Source organism: Dipodomys spectabilis, unplaced genomic scaffold (genome assembly GCF_019054845.1).
Source record: "Dipodomys spectabilis isolate Male_0828 unplaced genomic scaffold, ASM1905484v1 ptg000001l, whole genome shotgun sequence".
Classification (NCBI taxonomy): domain Eukaryota; kingdom Metazoa; phylum Chordata; class Mammalia; order Rodentia; family Heteromyidae; genus Dipodomys; species Dipodomys spectabilis.
In genome coordinates, this window is record NW_024870678.1 from 16,667,382 (window position 1) to 16,691,651 (window position 24,270).

Consider the following 24,270-nt stretch of genomic DNA (forward strand, 5'->3'; position numbering starts at 1 on the left):
GGCACTGAAAAGAGTAATTCTGAATTATTATTATTATTATTATTTTTAAGCAAATAACACTTTGAATAACAGCAATATTCATTGGTCTATTTTAGAAAGACTGATACATTTCAATTAAATATCAGCTACAGACATAAATATAAACACACTGTCATGCCTGCCCTTATGAACTTTATAGTCCACTCAAAGTTCATCCTGATACATTTCTGAATAATAAACAAGTTTAACCCACAACCTTTGAATTCATTGTGGAAATACTACATTTTTATTCTACTCTAGTGTTACAAAAGGAAAATGTTACTTTAGTTTATCCATCAGGCTGAAAATCTATTAGCTGGTCATTTTCAGTAACTCTCTCTATTTTTTTTTTTTTTTTGTCGGTCATGGGGCTTGAACTCTGGGCCTGGGCGCTGTCCCTCAGCTCTTCAGCTCAAGGTGAGCGCTCTACCACTTGAGCTACAGCGCCACTTCCAGTTTTCTGGTGGTTTATTGGAGATAGGAGTTTCATGGTCTCTCCTGCCCGGCCTGGCTTTGAACAGCGATCCTCAGATCTCAGCCTCCTGAGTAGCTAGGATTACAGGCGTGAGCCACCAGCACCCAGCAATAACTCTCTTAACAAAGACACAATGATAGGAAGTCTGACAGATCAAAGGAAATATTAGAACACTGATTTAAGTTTTATTGTTTTATTAAATATTGGTACACTGATTAAGTTTTACGCTGACTTGGTTTCATTTGCATATGTTCATTTTTATTAGGTGGTGGCCCATTGCTATACTACTAAAATACTTTCCTGTAATTTTCTCGCTCTGAGATTTAAAAAAAGAAGCTTACAATAAGATTGATTTTTGAACACAAGTGCACAAATAATAGACAGGAGAATGATATATGCTTGTCCTCTCAATAAAACATAAGATATTAAAACCTAGATTTTGATCTAGAAAAATCCACTTGAATGTACTTTTGTCTTTAGGTCTTAGCCCTGCTTTTAAATGATCTTCTACTGCTTTTAAGTTCTGTAAAATGGTAAAATATCAACCTTATATTATAAAATGGAGACTCACTAATCTATTACAGAATGGAGACTCACTGTGAAGATATTTTACTTTTTTATTTTTATTTTGTGTTAGTCATGGGGTTTGAACTCAGGGCCTAGGCACTATCCCTGAGCTCTATTGCTTAAGGCAAGTACTCATCACTTTGAGCTACAGCCCCCACTCTTAGTCTTCTGATAGGGAATTGGAAATAAGAGTCTCACAAACTTAACCACTTGAGCTGGCTTTGAACTCCAATTCTCAGATCACAGCCTCCTTAGGAGCTCAGACTACAGGCATGACCACCAGCAGTCAGCCTTTTGAAATGTTCTGAAGTTAAAGTTCACCAATGGAGTGTGCATGGTGAGAATAAACTCAGTAAATCAATTTCTACAGACATAGAGCTATAACCAAATGGAACTTCATAGTCTTTTTCTAACATCTTGACAGATTTGGTGTTCCTTTTCTTCTTATGTTTGTTATTTTTGAATGTCTGTCACTTAAAAGAAAGATATTCATCCATCTGCACATTCAGAGAAAAGGGCACCAATATAGACTTACAAAATAGAATGAGACAAAATGAAGTTGAAAACATGCTTCTTCAAAACCTGTGTTTATCAAGCGATTAGGAAATAGCAAAAGAGAGAACAAAGGACGTAAAAAAATTACTAGTATTTGTATGATTTATATACAATTTTAATATTTTTGTTCCTTAATTTTGTTATACATGCTTATAAATCATAGTAGCACTAAGGTCAAGATTTAGTCTTTACCCAGAAACACAACAAATCAAAGAAAGGTTGGATGAACTGCAGAGCTTCTGCATGGCAAAGGACATAGCTAGCAAGATCAACAGAAAGCCCATGGATTGGGAGAAGATCTTCACTAGCCATACAATGGACAAGGGTCTCATCTCTAAAATATACCTGGAACTCAAAAAATTAAAACCCCCAAAACAAATCCTCAAAGAAACAACTGCCCCTTTAATAAGTGGGCTAAAGACTTAAAGAGAGACTTCTCTGAAGAGGAAATAAGAATGGCTAATAGACACATGAAGAAATGTGTCCATAAAAGAAATGCAAATCAAAACAACATTGAGATACCACCTCACCCCAGTTAGAATGGCTATAATCAAGAACCTCACCCCAGTTAGAATGGCTATAATCAAGAACTCTAGTAACAACAGACATTGGAGGGGATGTGGCCAACAGGAAAAGATACTCTACTGTTGGAAGGAGTGTAAAGTTGTTCAGCCACTCTGGAAAGCAGTATAGGGGTTCCTCAAAAGGCTCAAATAGAGCTTCCCTCTGACCCAGCAATCTACTTCTGGGAATTTATCCAAATGACCAGAAACAAGGTTATACTAAAGCTACAGCACAATTATGTTCATTGCAGCATTAGTTACCATAGCTAAGGTACGGAACCAACCCAGATGCCTATTAGTGGATGAATGGATCAAGAAAATGTGGTATATATTCATAATGGAATTCTTTGCTTCCACCAGAAAGCATGACATTGCCCCATTTGTAAGGAAATGGAAAGACTTGGGGAAAAATAATATTAAGTGAAATAAGCCAGACCTAAAGAAACATAGATCCCACATATTCCCTAACTTACAATAATTAGTATATGTCTAGGATAATCCTAGCAGATGAGCAGAATAGCTCAATCACTATGTACATATGACCATATATGATGATGTTAAGCAAAATGAACCCTAAAACATGGAAACAAGAGGTTTTTCTTCATTGTTGTTTATAATGTACTATATAGTTTCTATTTTCTTGTTTGTTTTCTTTTTCCTACAGTTTACCCCTTGTTGTCACTGTATTTGATTTTGGTATCCTGGGTATTGTATTTATCTGAAATAGGGAAGGGAAAGGGAACAACAAAATGGAAAGACAAAGGACAAAGGGCAAACCAATCCAACAGCGATACTCAAAAAGACAGTATGTTGCAGGAGGAGGTTAGAGGAGAAGGGAAAATGGGAGAAAAACAAGGGAGGGGTAACAAATTGGGCAAGAAATGTACTCACTACCTTACTTATGCAACTGTAACCTTGATGATAAAATTAAACAAATAAATAAATCTGTACATCACCTTGAGAATAAAATTAATCAAATAAATAAATAGAAAGAAAAAAGATAGTCTTTAGTCTTATTCCACAGAAGTATTAAACACCTGGATTCTTATCAATGTTTGTCTGCTTTACTCTGAGAATAATTTCAGGTAAGTCAATATATAAATAACTATACATTGAGAAAAAATTAAACGACATAGCCTACATATTGTTCAGTATGGCAAGATTGAAGTTTGTTTGAAATTCATCTCCTAGTAATTTAATATGAATGACACATAACTTTTGAAAATGTGCTGAGTAAATTATATTATAATTTATATGCATTTGCATGAGTCACTGCTTTAAAATACAGCCATAACAGCCATATTGCTCATTAAAATTAATTCCCCTGTAGAAGTACTTATAACAGTATAAATTCTTATACCACTATGGCAAAAGATTCTTACCTAATAATTACCACAATTCTTTGTGGTTATGAAAAAGTAGGGAAATGTTGCAAATTGTATGTATATAGATAAAATAAATCAAAATCAAACACTCTAAAATAGTATTAGAGAGTAAAGGCAAGATCATCAATGATCCCATCTCACTGTCCAGAAAACAAAAACAAAGTCATTCGGGTTTCCTGATCCAGCTTTAGAATCAGACATTTCATCGGGAAGCACTAGTTACATTACTGGATGATGGAATTTAGACAGCAATGTGTCAGATGTTAGGGATGCTTATTATAATTAGAATATTGATGCTATTGTTCTCAGACCCTCTCAGTGAATTATGAAACATACATAGCCAGGTACACAAACACACACACACACACACACACACATACACACACACACACACATACACACACACACACATACACACACATCCTCTTCTGCCTTCTCTGATTTCATCTCCTTTTCTGTTATGATCTTCACTACATACAGATTCAGGCATCATGAACAGGGCAAGCATTGAGCATCTACATGGATCAGTAAGAATCTACCATTTCATCCTGATATCCTCCTGTGTTGTCACATCATATTGGCCATCATCTTGAGTCATCACCCAAACCAATTTCTATATCCCTACCTCAAATTTCTCATTGGAAACTACATGCCAGTAGTTTATCCCTCTTACACAGACACCATTCTTCCAAATTTGGGTCTTACTGTTCCATACCCTCCACATGTGGACATTTATTCTACCCTGCTCAAGCCCTAACTGCACGCACTGGCCTTAGGCCAGCTACACTGATGATCTTCTGAGTCTGATACATCCTGTTCTCGGGCCTCCTCCTCCTCTGTGAGTCCTCTTCACTAACTCCTGTCACCCCCCCTCCCCTGCCACCCGCCACACACACCCAGGTTATCATCAACTATAAGAGCCTCTACTGCCTCTCTTGACCTGGCCTTGCTCCACTCTAACTCAGTGCTTTTTAGCTTGAACTGTTTAGGAAATGAGGGAAGAAAAAAGGTTGAGAAAGAAAAGGAAGAGTTGTAAAGTTCATTTTCAACATAGTGTCTTGTACAGCTCATTGTTACAATGGGTCAACCTGTATCCTTGTTTCAGCATTTTGTTATTTCCCTTCTCCTCCCCAAATTAGAAAATGTATAAACAAGATGCAGAGCACTGGAATCAAATACAGTGAAAACAGGAGCTATACCATGGGGGAGGAACATACAAAACAAACAAAAGGGGGGAGGGGGGAGATGGGAAGGGATGGGAAGGGGAAACAAAGGAGGAGGCTACAATGCTTGATAAGAAATGTACTCATTATCTTGCCCATGTAATTGTAACCCCTCTGTACAGTATTTTCACAATAAAAAATTAAAAAAAAAGTAAACCATCCCAGAAAGTAAAAAAAAAGAAACAAAGAAAATCACATAGTACATTATAAATACTTAATTATTTATTTATTTATTTTGTGGTCGTGGGGCTTGAACTCTGGGCTTGGGCACTGTCCCTGTGCTCTTCAGCTCAAGGCAGCACTCTACTGCTTGAGCCACAGCGCCACTTCAGGCTTTCTAGTGGTATATTGGAGATAAGAGTCTCACAGAGTTTCCTGCCCGGGCTGGCTTTGAACCCTGATCCTCAGATCTCAGCCTCCTGAGTAGCTAGGATTATAGGTGTGAGCCACCGGCACCTGGCCATTATAAGTACTTTAAAAACAATAGCAACAAAGAAAATAACCTCTTGTGTCCCTATCTTGGGATTCATCTCACTTAGCATCATCTTAGATGGTCATATGTACATAGCTTTCGACCTTTTCTATTTGTCTGATAAGATTATCCTAGACATATACTAGTTATTGCAAATAAGGGAAACCATGGGACCCATGTTTCTTTGTGTCTGGCTTACTTTACTTACTATAATTTTTTCCAAGTCTTTCCATTGCCTAACAAATGTGCTGGTGTCATTCTTTCTGATGGAGGCATAGAATTCCATTGTGTGTGTGTGTGTGTGTGTGTGTGTGTGTGTGTGTGTGTGTGTGTGTGTGTATGTGTGTGTGTGTATCACATTTTTTTGATTATTCATTTACTGAGGGGGGGGAGGGAGGTGTTGGGGAGGTGGGGAGGGAAGGGATGGTAGGGGAAAAACAAAGGAGGGGCTACAATGCTAAGGAGGAAATGTACTCATTACCTTACTCATGTAACTGTAACCCCTCTGTACACTATCTTTATAATAAAAATATTTTAAAAAACAAAAAAAGAAAAGGAAGAGTTGTACCCAGCTTTTGGTTTCTTTATATTTAATATCTTTCTGTAACAGTTTAACAAATAGATTGAATATTTTTGTACTTCAAGTATCAGATACAGCTAGAATTAAGTTGCTTTTTGTTCAACACTGAGTAGTGACCACTGTTTTTCGCTGAGATGGAGTTGGAAGTGAAGGCTCTGTCAAATGTGAACATACACTTCCAAGCTTTCTTCTTCTACATTTAACATGGATAGGACTTAGTAAAGTATTATTCTATGTGAGGATATACTTTCTAGTCTCAAAGCTTTTGTTCTATCTAATTATTTCTCCCTTGAATGCTTTGCCTTTCATTTCCAACTGACAAAATAATATCCATTTTTAAAGGTACAATTTAATATGCTTCTTCTTCCAGCAAATCTTTCCCTTAGCTTCCTAACCATAAGTAATTATAAATAATATTAATAATGACAACAGTAGCAATAGGAGTTATAATAGATATTAAATGAAAATGTCGCATATGTGAGATACTTCACTAGAAAGTTCATATCTATTATTGCTGAGCTTACATTCATCTTGAAAATTAATTACTTTCAACTCCATTTCTACTATACACAAAAACAGGCACAGGAAGTCAGGTGGCTTACTGAAGTCCTATTTGGAAATAAATAGTATTGGAAGAGTTTCATAGTCCTACCATTAGCAATGTCCTTTCCACACAGGACATTCAACAGGAAAGAGAGAAAGGAATCATGGTTTGGGAGCGAAAAGACTAGTTTATAACTTAAAGCCACAGGATATGATAACATTTCAAAGAGTCATTTAACTTCCTGAATCCTTCTTATAGGTGCTTGGCAAGTAGAAAGAGAAAAAAATAGCACAAAGGAGCCAAGACAGGGGCAGTACATTTGGTCAAACATCTGGCTCCACCATTGTTGACTATAGTTGAGGCTACTTCTTACTGCAGTGGCCAACAGCATCTGGCAACAACCCAATAGAACTTTTCCCTATTTCAGAGGTTACACCTCCTCAATGGCCATCTTGGCAGTAAGGACACCTCATTAAAAAATAAATAAGTAAAAATAAAAATTTCCTCCATTCCTAGTTGTTAGAAATACCCTTCTTTTACTTGGGAAAGGTCACAACTGAGAACATATTCTTAGCATACTATTAGCATAATAATGAAACCGTATGCATAAAAGTACCTAAGAGCTGATGCCCCTTATTGTTCACGCCCTGAATCATAGCTACTCAGGAGACAAGTCTGAGGATTGGAGTTCAAAGCCACAATGGGCAGAAGAGTTTATGAGACTTTTATCTCCAATTAACTTCTAAAAAACAAAACTCTAATCTTGAGCAAAAGAGCTCAGGGTCAGTTCTCAGGCCCTGTGTTCAACCCCCACAACTGATGAAAAAATATACATAAGACTTGCTGAATGGGGTCACTTGGCTGTTTGTTGGAACTCAGTTTCCTTTGATGTTGCACTATTGCTTTATCATCTCTTCTGCTTTATTAATTCTGGTTTAGAGTAAATAAATCTGCTCTGTTAAATACTCCTCTGCATCTATGCTCTAAAATTTTTGGGGGGAGGGTGGGTTGACCACCACTTCAGATCTATCTTGCAGGGCATGATTCTAAATTAAGAGGTGTTTAGACTATATGACTTTTGTAATCTCCATCTAAATCAAGTCCTATGTTTGATTTCCTTGCATAACAAAACTGTAACTTTAAAATTTTAAGCATAAAAATCCTCATTATTATTTTCAAGTATTTGAAAGCTTCTAAAGGTTCAAGATATTACGTAAAATTCAAATTCAACCATTATTTTCAGTGAACAAATAAGTGTTAGGTTTACTCTGAGGTAATAATGTTTGATAGGAAATGTGCTCATTACCTTGTTCATGTAACTGTAACCCCTCTGCACAGTATTTTTACAATAAAAACGTAAAAACAAAGAATCCAACTTTTTAAGCAAACATCACAGCACTCAGGGCTCATCAAAAACTGAGACAGAGTGTCAAAATCAACAGCAAGAACTGAGGAGAAACACTTTAGCACAAAAGTTGCCTCAAGTGAATACATACAAATAAACTGGTCCCATGATATGTAATTTCATATTTATCATTTAAATGTGGCTTAAAACTTAAGTAACAAGTACAAAGTTGGATCTATATCATCTATGCACAAACCATCCAGATTTGCTTATGTGTTTGAGATTACCAAATTACACATCACTTTTTTACTTTATATGTTCCTCCCATATTTTGTCATATCACATACCACTTTTCCACTCATGGACCCTGCACTGAACATTCATTTTCCTCAGCTTTCAATATGTTGCAAGACAACATCTGATATTTTTTTTTTGGGTCCGGTCGTGGGGCCTGAACTCTAGGCCTGGACGCTGTCCCTCAACTCTTCAACTCAAGGCTAGCGCTCTACCACTTGAGCCACAGCACAACTTCCGGCTTTTTTCTTTTTGCTTATGTGGTGCTGAGGAATCGAACCCAGGGTCTCAGGCATGCAAGGCAAGCGCTCTACCACTGAGCCACCTTCCCAGCCCCAGCACCTGATATTTTTATGGGAAGGATACAGTAAGCAGGCTTTTGAATCCTGGCATTAGTTCTGAGGTTCAGCCCTGGCAGGTAAAGTATTATGTGACCTTCCTATTTCTTTCCTTTCTTTCCTTTTCTTCACTTATGTCAGAATGATGGAGTAAATTCCATCATTCAACCAAAAAAGAGTGAGGCATCTGTGCACTTTACTTAGTCCTATCTCCTCTTTAATGTTTTTGTTTTTTAGTTTAATTTCAGTACATATCTAAACTGAATAAGGAATATTCATCAACAAGGGCCTAAGGCTAGGATTTTGTGGATCTCCAATTTTTCTTTCTATATGCCTTAATCTTCTGTTCAGTGCTATTTGTACATATCACTACAATTCACAAAGTACATGCTATCATTTAGTTTTATCTGCTCATTTAATCTCTCTGCTGCTTTCTTTTCTTTTATTTGAAGTATCTCCTCACGCAGCTATACTTATCTACCTGAACATTTGAATTGCATAGCAGTGTACTAAGACAGCTCAGGAGTGAATAGAAGATGGGAAAACGTAATTCCATGGCAATTATTGAAGTAAGGAATTGAAATATAAGCCAGTATACTCCCCTAAAGGCAAGTGTCAAAATAAAGTAATTTTTAGAAGGTTCTGAACAGGATAAACTGTCTTAAATCCATAAGCAAGCCCATTTCTCTAGTTATACCAGGCTAACTAAATTGTGCCTACATTGTGCAAGCAACATTGTTTATGCTGAAAATCTGTTTCCCTTCTGCAAATATGAAAGCATAGTAGATACGAGGCAGAGAGTATCTACCTTCCTTCTTGCCAAAGCCCTGGGCATCAAGTCTCTAAACTAGCTTCCTTGATAAGACATTTTTGCCTCATATGACCTTGGAGAAGTTAAGCATGTTGATATGGAAGCACTGAGGATTAAGTCACGTCTTCTACCCCTTTGCCAGTGTCCAGCCACTGATGGAGATCAGGTCTTGTGGGCTTTTATGCCAGACTGTGCCTCAAACTGTAATCCTCCATTCCCTGCCTTCCAAGTAGCAAGATTACAGGCTTGAGTCACCATGCTCAGCCAGTCTGTCTAATTTTAAAGTAATGAATACTTAATTTCCACTTTGTTTAGGGACAGAATGTAGGGAATATGCTTACTTCTTCAACTCTTCTCATTTGATATATTTATTTCCTAGTCGAGTAAGATATTTCACTGGAACATGGGTAAAATAGTGTACTTATAAAAATAACTGGGCCAGAAATAGAGGTTTTTATCTTCTTGAAAATACATGAAAAAGGGACCATTCGACATAGAAAACTACAGAGTACAGATGATATGGGGGAACAAACATTAATTTCATTCAACTTGTTAGGAAAAGAAAAATGTTGGAAATGGCATTAAATGATACACACCTTATTATTTCCTAATGCGTATCTCACGTTTGAGGATGATCAAGAGATTGAGAGTTCTTATTTTTACTTTGGCTGTAACATTTAAATATATTTAATGAAGTCAAAATGTTTCTCATTAGCAAAAACATCATATATTATTCTCTTGTTTCTGAGTTATGGCTGTGTGTATGACATTTAATAAAGCTTTAATTTCTCATCACAATGATGACCTCCAGATTCTTATTAATGAGGTAAATTCCAGAGTTTCTTTAAACCTCTGCCCTAACACATCATATTTTAAAATTCTGATTAAATAAGTAGAATGCATCTTTCATACAAAAAGGAACATTCAAGGACCGGAAAGAAGCTATAGAACAGAATATAGTCATAAAAATAGCAGTGATTCTGAGGAGAGAACTTCAGCAGGACTATTTATCCTATTTATCTTTCAGTTAAAAAATTGTCACAGAATTCACAGGAAGAAAATATATTTGAATAAATGGATGTATAGACAGATAAGGATGTATTTTACTTAATATTTGTAATTTACTGTGCTCTATGTGGAAGGAAATGGTTTCAGCTTTTATATTAGAAAGTGAAATATATCACAATGTAACTAAATGCACACTTATAGATACAAGGGGAATGTGACAGAAGTAAATATTAGGGATATAATCAATATGTATGAATATAGCACAATAAAACTCAACAAAACCATTAAAAGGAAAAGAGAAGGAAAGAGAGAACTAAGGAGTAGTAATATAGATGGAATGAACTCCATCAAAGTACATTATACACTTGTAAACATCATGAAGTTCTTTGTGTATGCATTAAGGTTAATAAAATTTTTGAAAAAGAAACAAAGGAAAAACCAACACTAGTTGTATACAAATGGTCTCAATTCATGTATAAACTACTCTGATACTTTTCAAAATTGCAGGCGGTGTTTTAACTAGTTTGTTTAAACATTAAAGCTGCCTTAAGTTTAAATTCAGTGACTGATTCAGCAAATATTTGTTTTACTTAATATAACTCTCATCATGCATTTATTCCTGGAGATGCAGTGATGTACAAGACTATTAAATCACTGCATTAAATTTGACTTCAAAAATGTAGGTAGGTTTAAAAAATATGTGTGGCAACAATTATTGATATATAATTGCCTTAACACACTTTGGCTAATTAAAGGTCACTGAAAATGGAAAGGTATTATAAAAGGACACCAAGATTTCTAGGGAAGCATATTCTTTTCAACAAAGTTCCCTTGATCTGAAGGGGATTGGAAATGGAAGGCCTTGGATCTTTAGTACTCACCACTGAGACCAGGAAAGGCCTGATGAATGGACAGGTGGAACATGACAGAGATGTGCCCTAGATGTCAGCAGACTATAAATCATTTCTGCTCAGATTAATAATCCTTTGCTGAGCCTGTCTTGCTTAATAAAATGGCTTAGAGAGTGGAGATGCACCCTGCACCATGGAGAAAGGCTGTGGTGATGTCATAAAGAACAACCTTCCAAAACCCAGAACTTCCTGTGTACACTTAACATTATTTCTATTTTGGTCATTCAGTTTTAATGACTTCTTCATTTATGTTACAGATTGAGGAAATAACTACTTACTTGGGTGTCTCTATGTATATCCACATTTGAAGTACATGTTTTAATAATTTTCAACAATGTGCACCCTTGTTAACTATTTAGCCCATTCTGTTAAAAGTTTTCTTAAAGTTTTTTCTCAGTCAATATGGTTCTGCCATTCTAATGATTAAATGTGCCTTGAAGATGTCATACTAAAACAATTTTTTACTTTTATATTGAAATTTCCAGACCAAAGCAAAATCTTGTATGATGTTGAGATCTGGAGGATGGTACTTCCAGGCTAGCTCAGGCAAATGGAGTTTGCAGGGCTCCAATCAACAAAATCCTTGGGAATGGTATAAGCCTGTCATTCCAGCTATAACGAAAAATGTAAATAGGAGGACTGCTGACTAGACTAGCAAACAAACAAACAAAAAAAAACCCCTATCAAAAATAATCCAAACAGAACAAGCTGGAGTTAAGGCTCAAATAGTGAAGTGCCTTCCTAGGAAGTATAAAACTCTGGGTTTAAAATCTAAGTGCTGTAAAAAAAAAGATGTTTTAATAAGTATGTCTTTCCATAAGTAGAAAAATGTTAAATATTCAGAATAGGATATACATAAGATCGAGGCAAAACTCTGACAATATAAGAAACTGGATTTCTATCTACTATGTGAGCTTGCTTTGGTATTCATACATATTTCTTTCACACCTATATAAAATAAATTATGTCTTTCTACAGTATGATACATTATTATATTTACAATATGTCAACAACTAATATTACATACATTTACAGTATGCTAGACACAGTACATTAGTATAGTAAACCCCCCCCCCCACCTGCAATGAGTGGGAAGTATGTACAAGAACCATAGTCATCCTCAATGGAAAGAACACTGCTGGAGGAATATCAATACCAAATTTCAAACTCTACTATAAAGCTATAGTAATCAAAACAGCTTGGTACTGACATAAGAACAGACCTCAGGACCAATGGAATAGAATTGAAAACCCAGAAATGAACCTACAGACCTATAGCCATCTAATCTTCAATAAGGGAGCTAAAAAAATAGAATGGAAGAAAGACAGCCTCTTCAGTAAATGGTGCTGGCAAAATTGGTTAACTACTTGTAGAAAACTAAAGCTAGATCCTTATATATCACCCTGAACCACAATCAACTCCAAATGTATCAAAGACCTCAGAGTCAAAGCAGACAATCTGAAAACATTACAGGATGGAATAGGAGAAACCCTAGGTCTCCTTGGCACAGGCGGAAATTTTCTTAATAGAGACCCGGAAACACAACAAATCAAAGAAAGGTTGGACAAATGGGATTGCATGAAGCTGCAGAGCTTCTGCATGGCAAAGGACATAGCTAGCAAGATCAATAGAAAGCCCACGGAGTGGGAGAAGATCTTCACTAGCCATACAACAGACAAGGGTCTCATATCTAAAATATACTTGGAATTCAAAAAATTAAATCCCCCAACAACAAATCCTCAAAGAAACAACTGCCCAATAAATAAGTGGGCTAAAGACTTAAAGAGAAACTTCTCTGAAGAAGAAAGAAGGATGGCCAATAGACACATGAAGAAATGGTCAACCTCCCTAGCCATTAAAGAAATGCAAATCCAAACAACGTTGAGGTACCACCTCACCCCAGTTAGAATGGCAAAAATCAAGAACTCTAATTACAACAGACGCTGGAGGGGATGTGGACAGAAGGGAACCTTACTTCATTGTTGGTGGGAGTGTAAACTTGTTCAACCACTTTGGAAAGCAGTATGTATGGAGGTTCCTCAAAAGACTTCACATAGAGCTCCCCTATAACACAGCAATCTCACTTTTGGGCATTTACCCAAATGTTTACAAACAAGACCACACTAAAGTTACCAGCACAACTTTGTTTATTGCAGCATTACTTACCATAGCTAAGATATGGAAACAACCCAGATGCCCCTCAGTAGATGAATGGATTAAGAAAATGTGGTATATATGCACAATGGAATTCTATACCTCCATCAGAAAGAATGACATTGCCCCATTTGTTAGGAAATGGAAAGGCTTGGATAAAATTATATTAAGTGAAGTAAGCCAAGCCCAAAGAAACATAGGTCCCATGGTTTCCCTTATTTGCAATATCTAGTATATGTCTGAGTCAAGCAGAAAAGGTCAGATAATGTGATGTTAGGAAAATGAACTCTTAGATATGTATTTAAATGTTTTTTTTTCTTTCATGCATTTGTTTCTAACGCATTTATAAGATTATTTCTTTGTTGCTTTGTATGTCCCTCCCCCACAGTATAACCTCTGCTTTCACTATATTTGATGTCAGTATAATTTGTGGAGGAGAAGGGGAAAAACAAGTCATTCAAGGATACAAGTGGACCCTTTGCAACAATGAGAAGTACAAGTTGTCATGTCGAAAACGAACTTTACAACTTTGGTGGGGGGGGGGGGGGGAGGATTGGTTGGGGGGGGAGGCTGGGAAGGGATGTGAAGGGGAAACAAAGGAGGAGGCTACAATGCTTGATAAGAAATGTACTCATTATCTTGCCCATGTAATTGTAACCCCTCTGTACAGTATATTCACAAAAAAAAAATTAAAAAAAAGAACCATAGTCAATGTTGAAACCAAAGAGTTTTTCTCTCTATGTGCATATTTATGATAAAGTTTGAACTTATAAATAAGTCAAGTAAAACATTCACAACAATTATATTGAAATGGAACAATTATAACAATATATTATATTACAAAAGTATTATTGGCATCCATGCTCTCATACTTGAATACAAGCACTACAGTTCTAACAGTGGCTGTGACAAGTGAGGCTGCTGCTAAGGGAAGAAATGGCAGGACGGAGCATATTCAGCATGGATGCACTGGACAGCAAAGATTCAGGTCATGAGAGGGACAGAGACGGATGATAAGGAATTTCATTAAGCTATTCAGAATGGCATGCAATTGAAAACTTATGAATTGTTCCATTTTGAAAATTTTCAGTTTCATATTCTTAAGCTATGGTTGGCCACAGGTAACTTAAACCATGAAAAGCAAAATCTCAGATGAGGGACAACTGTATATACTAGTCTTAAAATCTCATAATCATAAGAGGAAGTACTCTAATTAACCTTATTTGGAGGATGAGAGCTTTTATAATTTTGCCTATGCTCAGCAACTACTAAGAGGCATAAGATCAAGATTTGAACCAGGTAGTACAAGGCTAAAGTCCTTGTCTTACTCATGATATCACTCTGTTAACTTGGGTACAGATATACAGCTGGGATATTTCACTAGACAAAGAAGAATGGCCTCCATTGGACTCTGACCAACTGGAAAACATTCTATGCCACACAGTAAGGTCGATTTCTGTGAGCTCAACCATGTCTAATAGTATATACTATTTGTCACTATGCTTTTATTTGTCCTCAGAGAGAAACAAAATGTCACTTAAACAGTTCATGCAAAAACAAATAAATGAGTAGGAAAATTTAAAATGTCAGAATAACTTATAGTTTTCTTTCCTCTGCTATGGAAATACACCATTATCCAATCTTCAGAACTTTCTTACCAGCAGATGTGAAACCTTTCATATTTCATTTTACATGTCTCTATTTCACATCTGGTAAGGCACAGGTGATACATATCTAAATGTCTTTTGCTATTAACTTATGCAAACTTTAACTCCTGATCATTGGCTGAAATTTTGAAATAAATGCCTATACTTTTTCAGATGTTTTCTCTGAGTTGTGTATTTTAACCTATTATAAAGAATCTTCATATTTGCATTGAACAAATGTATTTTTTCTTCTGAGAGATTCCTTATAAGTCTCATGAGCCAAAGAAAAAGGCCTTTGTTGCCTTTACAAATCTAGAGTAGAACAAATTGAGCATATTGGTGACTGGATGGAGTAAAATAACTAATAGAAATTTGCCAACATGAACAGAACATGGCTATTCATTTTCCCCCCAGATGAATCAACTAATGCTTAAAAATGTGGGTCTAATACTAACTCTGACAACAAATCTTCCGGAAAACCAACCCTGAGGAGTCTCACAAATGCATGCAGACAGTTTTATCTTCTTTTTCTTGCTATAATATACTAAGTAACTGTCTCTGCTTTGTTGGCACAATCGAATGACTCTTAAATGACTCTTAAATACAGGGGATTTTTCTCCACATTGAACTCCAAATACTCTTTCAAAGATGCCAATGTGTATATGTGTGTGTGTGTGTGTGTGTGTGTGTGTGTGTGTGTGTGTGTGTGTGTGTGTGTGTGTGTGTATACATATATATACATATACATATTTATATATGTTACATATTTGTTTTCTACCAAAAAACTAGCCAGTCTAAGTAATAATCAGCAGGGTTGGAAAGAATTGACTTGATTATTAGGCATTACAGAAATAATTTTTTTCACAAACCAACCAAGACCCTTTACAGCCCAACTATAACTACTGATAAAATTATAGAACAACCTCCAAACCCACACCTCATGTATCATTAGCTTTGTCCTTGTAGGTTTGATCATCTATTACAGAAAGCAAATAGAGGTTTTTAAATAAGCAACTTGCTATTTTGAGCTGCTGTTGCTGAGTTTTCTTAAGAGAGTCGTTGATAGGTAACACAAACCTTTTAGGTACTCAACGACAGAAGTAAGCCCTCTACGGTTTTTCTAAATCCTTTCTATTCTCCTAACAAGATTCCTTCAGTTAAGTACTAGAGGATGGGATGTAGCACCCATGATGTGTAAAGACAGCCAAGTGAGTCTGAGAAGTTCTCTGGTGCTTTAAGTGAGCCCCACTACAAATACTCTGTAATAGAAATGCCACATTTAATTAGCTTGGCACTAGCAACAAAGCTCTTTCATTTTAGAAAGGAGATGAATAGAGCTTACAAAAAAGGAAACAAACAAAAAACAAACCCCTTACCTTTTGTAGCAATTCGTACACACTGGGTTTTAGTTTCCTGGTAAAGTAAAACGAAATAACATAGTCAATGTAAAGATAATATCCTCTTTCACAAACTTTATTCCAAGACCAAAATGAGGTCATAACATAGGATTGTCACCAGACACAGTATTAAGATTTTTTTTTCGATACATACTCTCAGAGATTCTTCCATTCTCAGCCTCTAAATTACCTTGAGAAAATGAGCCCATACCACTGCACCAAAGGATGGGTTGAGAAGGAGTATCAAGAACTTTTCTGTCTGGGCTGACCTTGAACTATGACCCTCCCAAACAATTAGTACTACAGACAACTGCCATGCATCATGCTTCTTGTTTTGGGTTTGTTTGTTTGTTTGTTTGTTTTTAGTTGTTGTTTGTTTCTTTTTGGGTGCTGGTCTAAAGGCTTGAGCTGTTTTTGCTTGTGTTTAACACTCTACCAGTTGAGCCAGAGCTCCACTTCTGGCATTTTTTTGGTAGCTAATTGGAGATAAGAATCTCATGGACTTTACTGCCTGGGCTGACTTCAAACTGTAATCCTCATATCTCAGCTTCCTGAGTAGTTGGGATTACTGGCATGACTACTGGTGCTCTGCTACTGGCAATTAGAAAAGACAATCTAACGTAAAAGCTTAAAAAATTCAAGAACTTTCTAAAGATGTAGATGTCTGCTTTCAATTTGTGATAAAGTAGACTAGCTGGCTTGCTGGTGACAAGTAGTATAGTCTGCTATTTGCATTTATTGTTGTTTCTTAAGCTATCAGAAAGAAAAAAATGTGTCTGTGAGGCTAAAGTCAGAACTAAATATTTAATTTTCATCTGTTAGCTATAGACTCAGATAGGAAGAACATTATGTACTGTCAATTTGAATCCTATGTGACTAAAGAGCTAAATGGTTGTCTCTAGAAAGATCATCAAAATATTGCTTACCATTTATAGCATAATTTGTCTGCTCTTTTAATTTAGCTGCTAAGTCCTAGAAAGTTTTCAATGTGGGTCATGTTCTGCCTCTTGCTAGGCAGAGTAGAAACAGTAAAAGCAAAAGATGAAGGGAAAAGAATTATTATAATTTTATTTACACAGTTGCATGGTAGAAAGATACATAGCTAGTTTCAGGACCAAATTTCACTTCATAAGGAGCTAGAGTCCACTCAGTGTCTATTTTTAATAAATAATTAGTTAGAAGACGAGTCAAAGCCAAGGCACAAAACAGAGGCTTGAAAGATCCATGTTGCTCTAACTACAACCATCTTGGCTGCAACTCCATTCTGCCTGCCAGGTGCTTCAGGCATACATCCTAAACCCTATAGACCTTAAGAGAGCCAGCCAAATGCTTTGTGCCAATGCTTTGTGGCACCTGGGCTGTTTCTCAACATGTTAATAGATTTCAAAGAAGCCTTGGTACACTGATTGAGAAGGTTAGCGTGCAAATCCCTTCCTTCTGCCACCGAATGTGGGCATTCTCCTATTTTGTAAAGATGTGCCTCCCAGTGGGGATAGCTTTCTAAGTCTCTGATAAGTTGCATTTTGTCTATCCCTGGATCAGGACCTGATCATGGCTTCCTTTAATCTGTTGATCCCTCCCCCCTTCACAGTCAACTCTCACTTACATGGAGTAGGTTTTATTTCTGAAACAGGATGTTTGTTTTCAAGATTCATTTATAACTGCACCTTGAATAGTTAGATATGTTGATAAAACAAGAGAATTTATAATTTCTTCTTAAGCATTTATTTTGAAATTAAGTAAAACAAAGTACTAAGAAAGGAATACAAAAAAGAAGGAAAAGAAAGAGAATATTTCACACTCTCATAGAGGCCCAAAGAAATTCTGATTTCCTAAAAGCCATCTCTGTTGATGCTCTGTAGGCATTACCAGCCTCTGCTGGGGTGGGAGGGATAACAAATGAAAAACTCTTCATTAAGAATATTGTGAGATATATTACTAATTCTCTGATTTGATTTAATGATGGAGGGAAGTTACATCTAAACTGTTAAAGAAAATGAGAGAGAATACACTGTAAGAAACAGCCATTCATTAATACTCAGACCAGGCAACAACAGTTAGTTTGGAAGCTCACTTATCCAAGGATGAAAATCCAAACATTGAACTGTGTTTTCTACCTTTATGGTATTTGTGCTCAGGATAGATGAATAACGTTCATAGCAATCTCTTGCTTGAGAAGCCTAGTTGTACCACCAATGCTTTGGAAGGATAGATAGGTAGGTGTGGCCTCCAAAGATTCCCACTGCCATCAAAGAAGGCAGAGCATCAACGATGAACAGCCTCTGGCTTTATAGGATATCTTAGGACATGCTTTGGCAGGATTTTTGTTGTTTTTTTTTAGTGTATACTGCAAGCCAACCCCATTGGCAAGCAGAAAGATACAGCTTTCATGTAAAAACAGCTAATCAGTACCCAACTTCTTAAAGCCTCTGCAGAAACAAAAATGAGCTATGTCTTCCAATTATGCTATTCCAAGATATAATAAGACTGATGAAATTGGGTATCACAGTTTTCCTTTCCCTCTTCCTTCCTTTCCCTCTTATTCCCTTCCTTTCCCTTTCTCTCTCTTTCTTTTGTTGTGATTCTGGAAATTGAACTCAGGGCTCAGGAGCTGTCTCCTAACTTTTGTTTAGAAGGATAGCACTCTTCCACTAGAGCCATAACTCCACTTGTTTTTTTGCTGGTTTTTTTTTTTTTTTTTTTTTTTTTTTTGGTGTTTAATTGATGAGAATCTCAAGGTCTTTCCTGTCTGGGCTGGTTTCAAATGCTGACCTTCAGATGTCAGCCTCTCACGAGCATCTAAGATTACAGGTGTGAGCCACTGGAACCCAGTTTTATGCTTTATGTTATCTCTCCAGTGCTCACTTTAGGAGACTCAATTATACAAATGCAGCACTTTTTTACATAGTTATAAGTTTTTCAAAATGTCAGCACTCATCTGGATTCTAAATTGTGCAAGTTTCTATTTTCAAAGATTTTTTTTCTTTATACCTCTCTGTCAAAATACAAAATAAATAAATAAAGGCATAAATAAAAGTTTTAGGAAAGAAATCTTTCAAAAAGAAACAGCATGAGGTCAGGTTGTTTCTCTACATATGGGAACCACTGGTGTAGTTTCTAATGTCCTGTTGTGTTTTTCTCTTCAATATTCATTTGGGTTCAAGCAGCAATGTTCAAAAACAACTGTGTCCAAAATGGGAAAAGGAGGGGCAGCCTGGAAAAAGGAGGGGCGTTGGGGGAATTGGAAAGCCAACTTGTGTAACAGCACAGCATCAGCCATCACCAGGCAGCCTTCTGTGTAGGTTCTGTCAGCTATAGCTCAGGCATCCTGTTAGTTTGTAATCAGAGGATTGTTACCTGTTATGTGCTATTTGGCTTGTACCCCCTAAAAGTTTATAAGGGTTTATTAACCCACTGTGGAACACACACTCTGTTTATCCTGCAGTAAATTTAATCTTCTGAAGTGTGCCACTATGGAGCAAGTCAGACAGAACAATGCAGGGAAAATTACTCAGGGTGGAGTCTGGGCTACAGTACACCCACTTTTTTCCAAATCATTTTACTCACAGTTGCCATTGTAGGCTTTCCTGAAGCAGACTCAAGTAGCAGTAGTTACTAGGAAACAGGGATCTGTGAAATGTAACTGGCATGTTGCCTGGCCTTCTTTCAGTCCCAAACTGTGCTTACTGTCACAAGCAACAGCAACAACACCACCCACCACACATTGATTCTCTTTTCTTTTCTTTAAAAAAAAAAATAAATTCTTGATAAATGCTACTGACTGGCTTTTCCTCAGAGCAATGAGATCAGGCAAATCTGAGAGGAAGCTCACCTTCTCCACGCTGCTCATTGCCTGGAAGTAGATGTTGTATCCTTTGCGTGGGGCCAGAGGGGGGTTCCAAAAGCCTTGATAGGTGCGGTTGTCACCCACCGTGAATGGGGCAGGCTCGGGTAGATTCCCGGGGGGTAGTTCTGCAGCGAAGTAATAAGGTGCACCCCCGCTCATGGCGTTTTGGTAGGTGATAGGAATCTGATAGCATTCCATGGCCCCGGCTTCTCTCTTGGTTCGATGTGGGTGCAATTCTTCCACGACAATCTGATAAGCACTTTGGGGAGAAGAAACAGTCTGCACTTAGAAATTTGAGATATTAAGACATTATTACTATTAACATTACCATCGTTAGTTAAGAAGTTGTACAAAGGAGTTTCAATTCCACAAGTCTGCTTATGAGTACAATAAACTGGATCTTGAGACAAGATCTTCTCTCCTCTTCCATCTTTCCCTTTCCCATCCCTACCCTCTAGTTCAAAGTTCACATAATAAACAATGAACATAATGACTGTGGATTCTCAGACCTCCTTCCTCCACGTGCCCTCTCTTTCTATCCTCCTCATACATTTTGTTAATTGATTAAATGGTTCATTAGTTGTTCAGAGGTGTGATACCACTGGACTCCTCTGCTGAGAACACAATTCTTCCGTCAATTTGTTTGCATTTATAGGCACATAACCCTCCATATATGTTCTCATGTATTTTGTATTTTAGATTTAACTTTCACATAATAAAAAAAAAGTGCTGTTTTTCACTCTGAGTTTGACTTACTTTAGTTAATGTATTTTTTTCTAGGTCCATTTTCCTGTAAATAATGTAATTTTTGATCCATGACTAAAATTCTACTGTCTGACTGTTTATATATGTTTTTGTGTGAGTGTGTGTGTGTACTTTACATTTTCTTGATCTGCTAATCAATATTAAAACTTCAATTTTTTTGTTATTACAAAGGTGATGCTCAGAGGGGTCACAGTTACATAAGTCAGGTTATAAATATATCTACTTTTGGACAGTGTCACCCCTTCCCTCACTCTCTCCCAGTTTTCCCCTCCTGTCCCCACCCACAAGTTGTATAGTTCATTTTCATCATTGTATCTAGTGAGCACCACTGCTGCATGTGTTCACCCCTTTGTCCCTCCATTTCTGTGTCTCCTCCTTGGCTACTCAAAGATAAGCAAACAAAACAAAAAAGAAAACAAAAGCAACAAAGAAGAAAAAATCTAATTTACATTTCCTACAGTTCATTAGATAATTATTTTTTATGAACAGAGGCACATAGGCCTTGTGCCTTTGTATTCTTCCTCTAAGAATATCCTCCTTTGGTCTCACTGTGTGTGAATGCCTAGAGTCTTATATAATTTATCATGTACCATTGTATTTTAGATTCAGCTTCTGCATATGACAGAAACATATGAGCTTGGCTTACCTAATATTAAGATTTTTTAAAAAGAAGAACAAGTGGTTAACAATCAACCTACCACATCTCAAAGTATCTAAACTCAATCTTAACCCACTGCACTCTTGTTTACATGATTTTCACTAAAATAAGAGTTCTGCATGCATTCTTGTCCCCTCCACACAAACAGATATGCTAAGGGAAAGAAAAGTAAGGAAAACCACCAGAAAACAATTCATATATTCAAAGATTGAGAGTAAGCCACTTCATAAGGACCCTGACATTAAGCAGACTCACATGGTGGATTAAGTCCGTTGGTATTTCTCAATGTTTAAAGTTAACATTTTCTATTGAGATGGTATTATGGGAGACCCAGCTCCAAGGCCTGGCAGAATGACAGCCTCAGGGTGGGACAGGAGGTGCCTGTTTGCAGTTGTCATAGAATTAGAAACAGAATGTGCTGACAGGCTTCTCCACCTCTTGACCTTGCCACGGCATCTTCGTTGGCTCTGAGCTATGCAGAGCTAAAGTACAAGTGACATGCGGCAATATGGGCACAGATGGACAGAAATCTGTCCTCACCACTAAAATAGACCGCCTCCTTCTTCTGGATTTGTTAATAATAAAATGTTACAAATTGTAGAAACAGATGGCATTTGGCCTATTAAAACTCTAACCTGAACCTTCTCATACTTTGCTTAAACATCTTAAAACTTTTTCTTTTTGGGTCTGGTCTTGGGGCCTGAACTCTGGGCCTGGGCCCTGTCCCTCAGCTCTTCAGCTCAAGGCGAGCACTCTACCACTTGAGCTATAGCGCCACTTCCGGTTTTCTGGTGGTTTATTGGAGATAGGAGTCTCACGGTCTCTCCTGCCCGGGCTGGCTTTGAACTGTGATCCTCAGATCTCAGCCTCCTGAGTAGCTAGGATTACAGGCGTGAGCCACCAGTGCCCGGTTCCTCTTAAAACTTTTTGATAATTGTTGTTGCTTGAGAAAATAAAAGGAAAATGATAACCTTAAAACAAAGATTGCTTTGTTATCTAATAATTTATTTTTGCAAATTTCTGAAAGGGATATATAAATATTATGTCTTTATAGAAAATTCCCTGGAAGAGTTTTAAGGAAGGTATATCTAGAGAAGTAGACATAGTAATTTTATACATTATTGATATTGTTAGAAGAAATATATATTTTAACATTCTTTAAAACTTCCAGAAAATTCATTGGTGGGGCTTGTATAAGTTCAATATAGAGAAGCTATGTATAGGGTTGCACATTAAAACTTGAGAATTTAATACATTGGCTACTTCTGTTCTTTCTCTATAGGTAAAACTATTGCTATTCAATATTTCCCAAAAGGAATAATTAATACACCTTAATAATATGAAGGGTGAGGGAGAGCTGAGTTTGCATATAGGAAAACTAAAACAATTTAGGATGTGGTATGAAATTCTAACTTAAATTAAAACTTTGTTATATATAAATGAAAGACCTTCACAGATTAGCAGAAAGAACTAAATTTAATTAACGATTTAAAGAATCTCCTTTCTTACAAATAATAAATTTCCTATTCTTTTTCATTAAAATATCACCAAGTAGAAAACTGGTCTCTCCTGAAAGTGGAAATAAATTGTAATAATGGTAGAAATTATTATTTTTAGTCAGAAGTCTGTAATTTCAAATCATGTGTATTGCATGCTTCTCTATAACTCTGATGGGCTAGGCCACTAATGGTAGAAATGCTATTGACTAAATGTATGTCCTTAAGTAAGCACTGGTCAGTTTAAATTACTGAGAACATGCAAGCACAGCCCTGAGACAGAAAGGAGGAATGGCCATTGTTGACATGTTATGATAAGCAAAACTAGCCCCTTTGCATTTTGAATTCATAATCATGTGGACACACACACACAAACTTACACATCTATACTCATCTTTCTTTTTTTATTTTATTTTTTTATTGTAAAGATACTGTACAGAGGGGTTACAGTTACATGAGCAAGGTAATGAGCCCATTTCCTATGGAGCATTGTTACCCCTTCCCTTGTTTTGCCCCTACCATCCCTTTCCTCCCCACCTATACTCATCTTTCAATTAAAATTTATCCTTATATTCTGCTCCCAATGAATGATAATAAGTTATCCATCCTTGCTAATAATTTAACCTAATTCTTAAAAGAGAAGCACACTGTTAATTATTCCTTACCTCTAGGCAAATCCAGAGTCTAGAATAATCCAGAAAGTCTATTTTAATCAATTCTCTTCAATTGACAGTTTCTACGTTTCAAATTTAGATAACTCATGCAAGACAGCTTGTGGTTCTCAAGATATTTCAGGAGCAAGGAAAGGAAGGTATAATCTACTCTTGGGAAAAGAATATTTTGAGTACAATTCCATAGAGGCTAAATATCAACCTTTGATAAATTTTCACATTTGGTATTACTCCTAGTTAAATAAAAGAGAAATGACTGTGGTTTTTGAAGTTGGGGTAGGTTTTATAAGGCATATTTCTACCTGTCCATAAAAATAACCTATTAACCTTGCAATACAAATTTTATTTGCTAATATTATTCATTTATTCTTTGAATGCATAGGAGAAACGACATCTTGGCACGTAGAGATTAAGCTCCCCTTAAAACTTACACCATGAGTCACTTGCTCTTCTCTGTTTTATATTACAATGTTAAGTACTAAATGTTTGTGCCAAGTCTTTCCCACGAAGCCTCAGGTCAAAACAACTGTGATATATTTACAAGATT

The 24,270-nt window shown here is 36.5% G+C and overlaps 1 protein-coding gene across 5 annotated transcripts in view; it reads right to left on the minus strand.

Annotated features, from left to right (window-relative positions):
• The window catches only part of Ptprk (protein tyrosine phosphatase receptor type K), a 504,742-nt gene that overhangs the window by 85,843 nt on the left and 394,629 nt on the right, over positions 1 to 24,270 (minus strand). For all 5 annotated transcript variants that reach the window (XM_042674068.1, XM_042673995.1, XM_042673924.1 and 2 more), the window contains exons 12-13: positions 20,119 to 20,392; positions 16,266 to 16,302 (exon numbers count right to left, since the gene is read on the minus strand). In XM_042674068.1, coding sequence (XP_042530002.1) covers positions 16,266 to 16,302; positions 20,119 to 20,392 — 311 coding nt within the window. The remainder of the gene's footprint in view (positions 1 to 16,265; positions 16,303 to 20,118; positions 20,393 to 24,270) is intronic.